Consider the following 508-nt stretch of genomic DNA (forward strand, 5'->3'; position numbering starts at 1 on the left):
AGAGAGAGAGAGAGAGAGAGATAAAGCTAATTTATATCTAATTATATCATATCTTCTTTCAGGCTCGTAATAAAGAACAAGAAGCCGAGATCCTCGCCTGGATCGAAGCTGTGTTAGGCGAAAAGCTCCCGCCAGGAAACTACGAGGACATTTTGCGGGACGGTGTGATCCTTTGCAATTTAATCAACAAACTTGCACCCGGATCGGTCAAGAAAATTCAATCTAAGGGCACCAATTTCCAGCTTATGGAAAACATTCAAAGGTGAGCAAAAGCGAACTATTTTTGTATATCTTATTTCGCATACCGATTTTTGTATAACTCTGTCTATATTTCTATTGTCAATATATATAGATTCCAAGCGGCGATCAAAAACTACGGTGTCCCGCAAGAAGAAATTTTCCAGACTGCGGATCTCTTTGAAAGACGTAACATCCCTCAAGTCACCCTCTGCCTGTACGCCCTAGGCAGAATCGTGAGTAGTTTACGATAATACTTTGATTAATCAAC

The 508-nt window shown here is 40.4% G+C and overlaps 1 protein-coding gene across 1 annotated transcript in view; it reads left to right on the forward strand.

The window, feature by feature from the left end:
* Positions 1–44: 44 nt before the first annotated feature.
* The window catches only part of LOC112461651 (muscle-specific protein 20), a gene marked incomplete at its 5' end in the record, with an annotated part of 1,070 nt that continues 606 nt past the window's right edge, over positions 45–508 (forward strand). Inside the window, 2 exons of the mRNA XM_025026971.1 lie at positions 45–262; positions 353–473. Coding sequence (XP_024882739.1) covers positions 45–262; positions 353–473 — 339 coding nt within the window. The remainder of the gene's footprint in view (positions 263–352; positions 474–508) is intronic.

This window comes from Temnothorax curvispinosus, unplaced genomic scaffold, assembly GCF_003070985.1.
Source record: "Temnothorax curvispinosus isolate PA1 unplaced genomic scaffold, ASM307098v1 QBEX01011541.1, whole genome shotgun sequence".
Taxonomy (NCBI): domain Eukaryota; kingdom Metazoa; phylum Arthropoda; class Insecta; order Hymenoptera; family Formicidae; genus Temnothorax; species Temnothorax curvispinosus.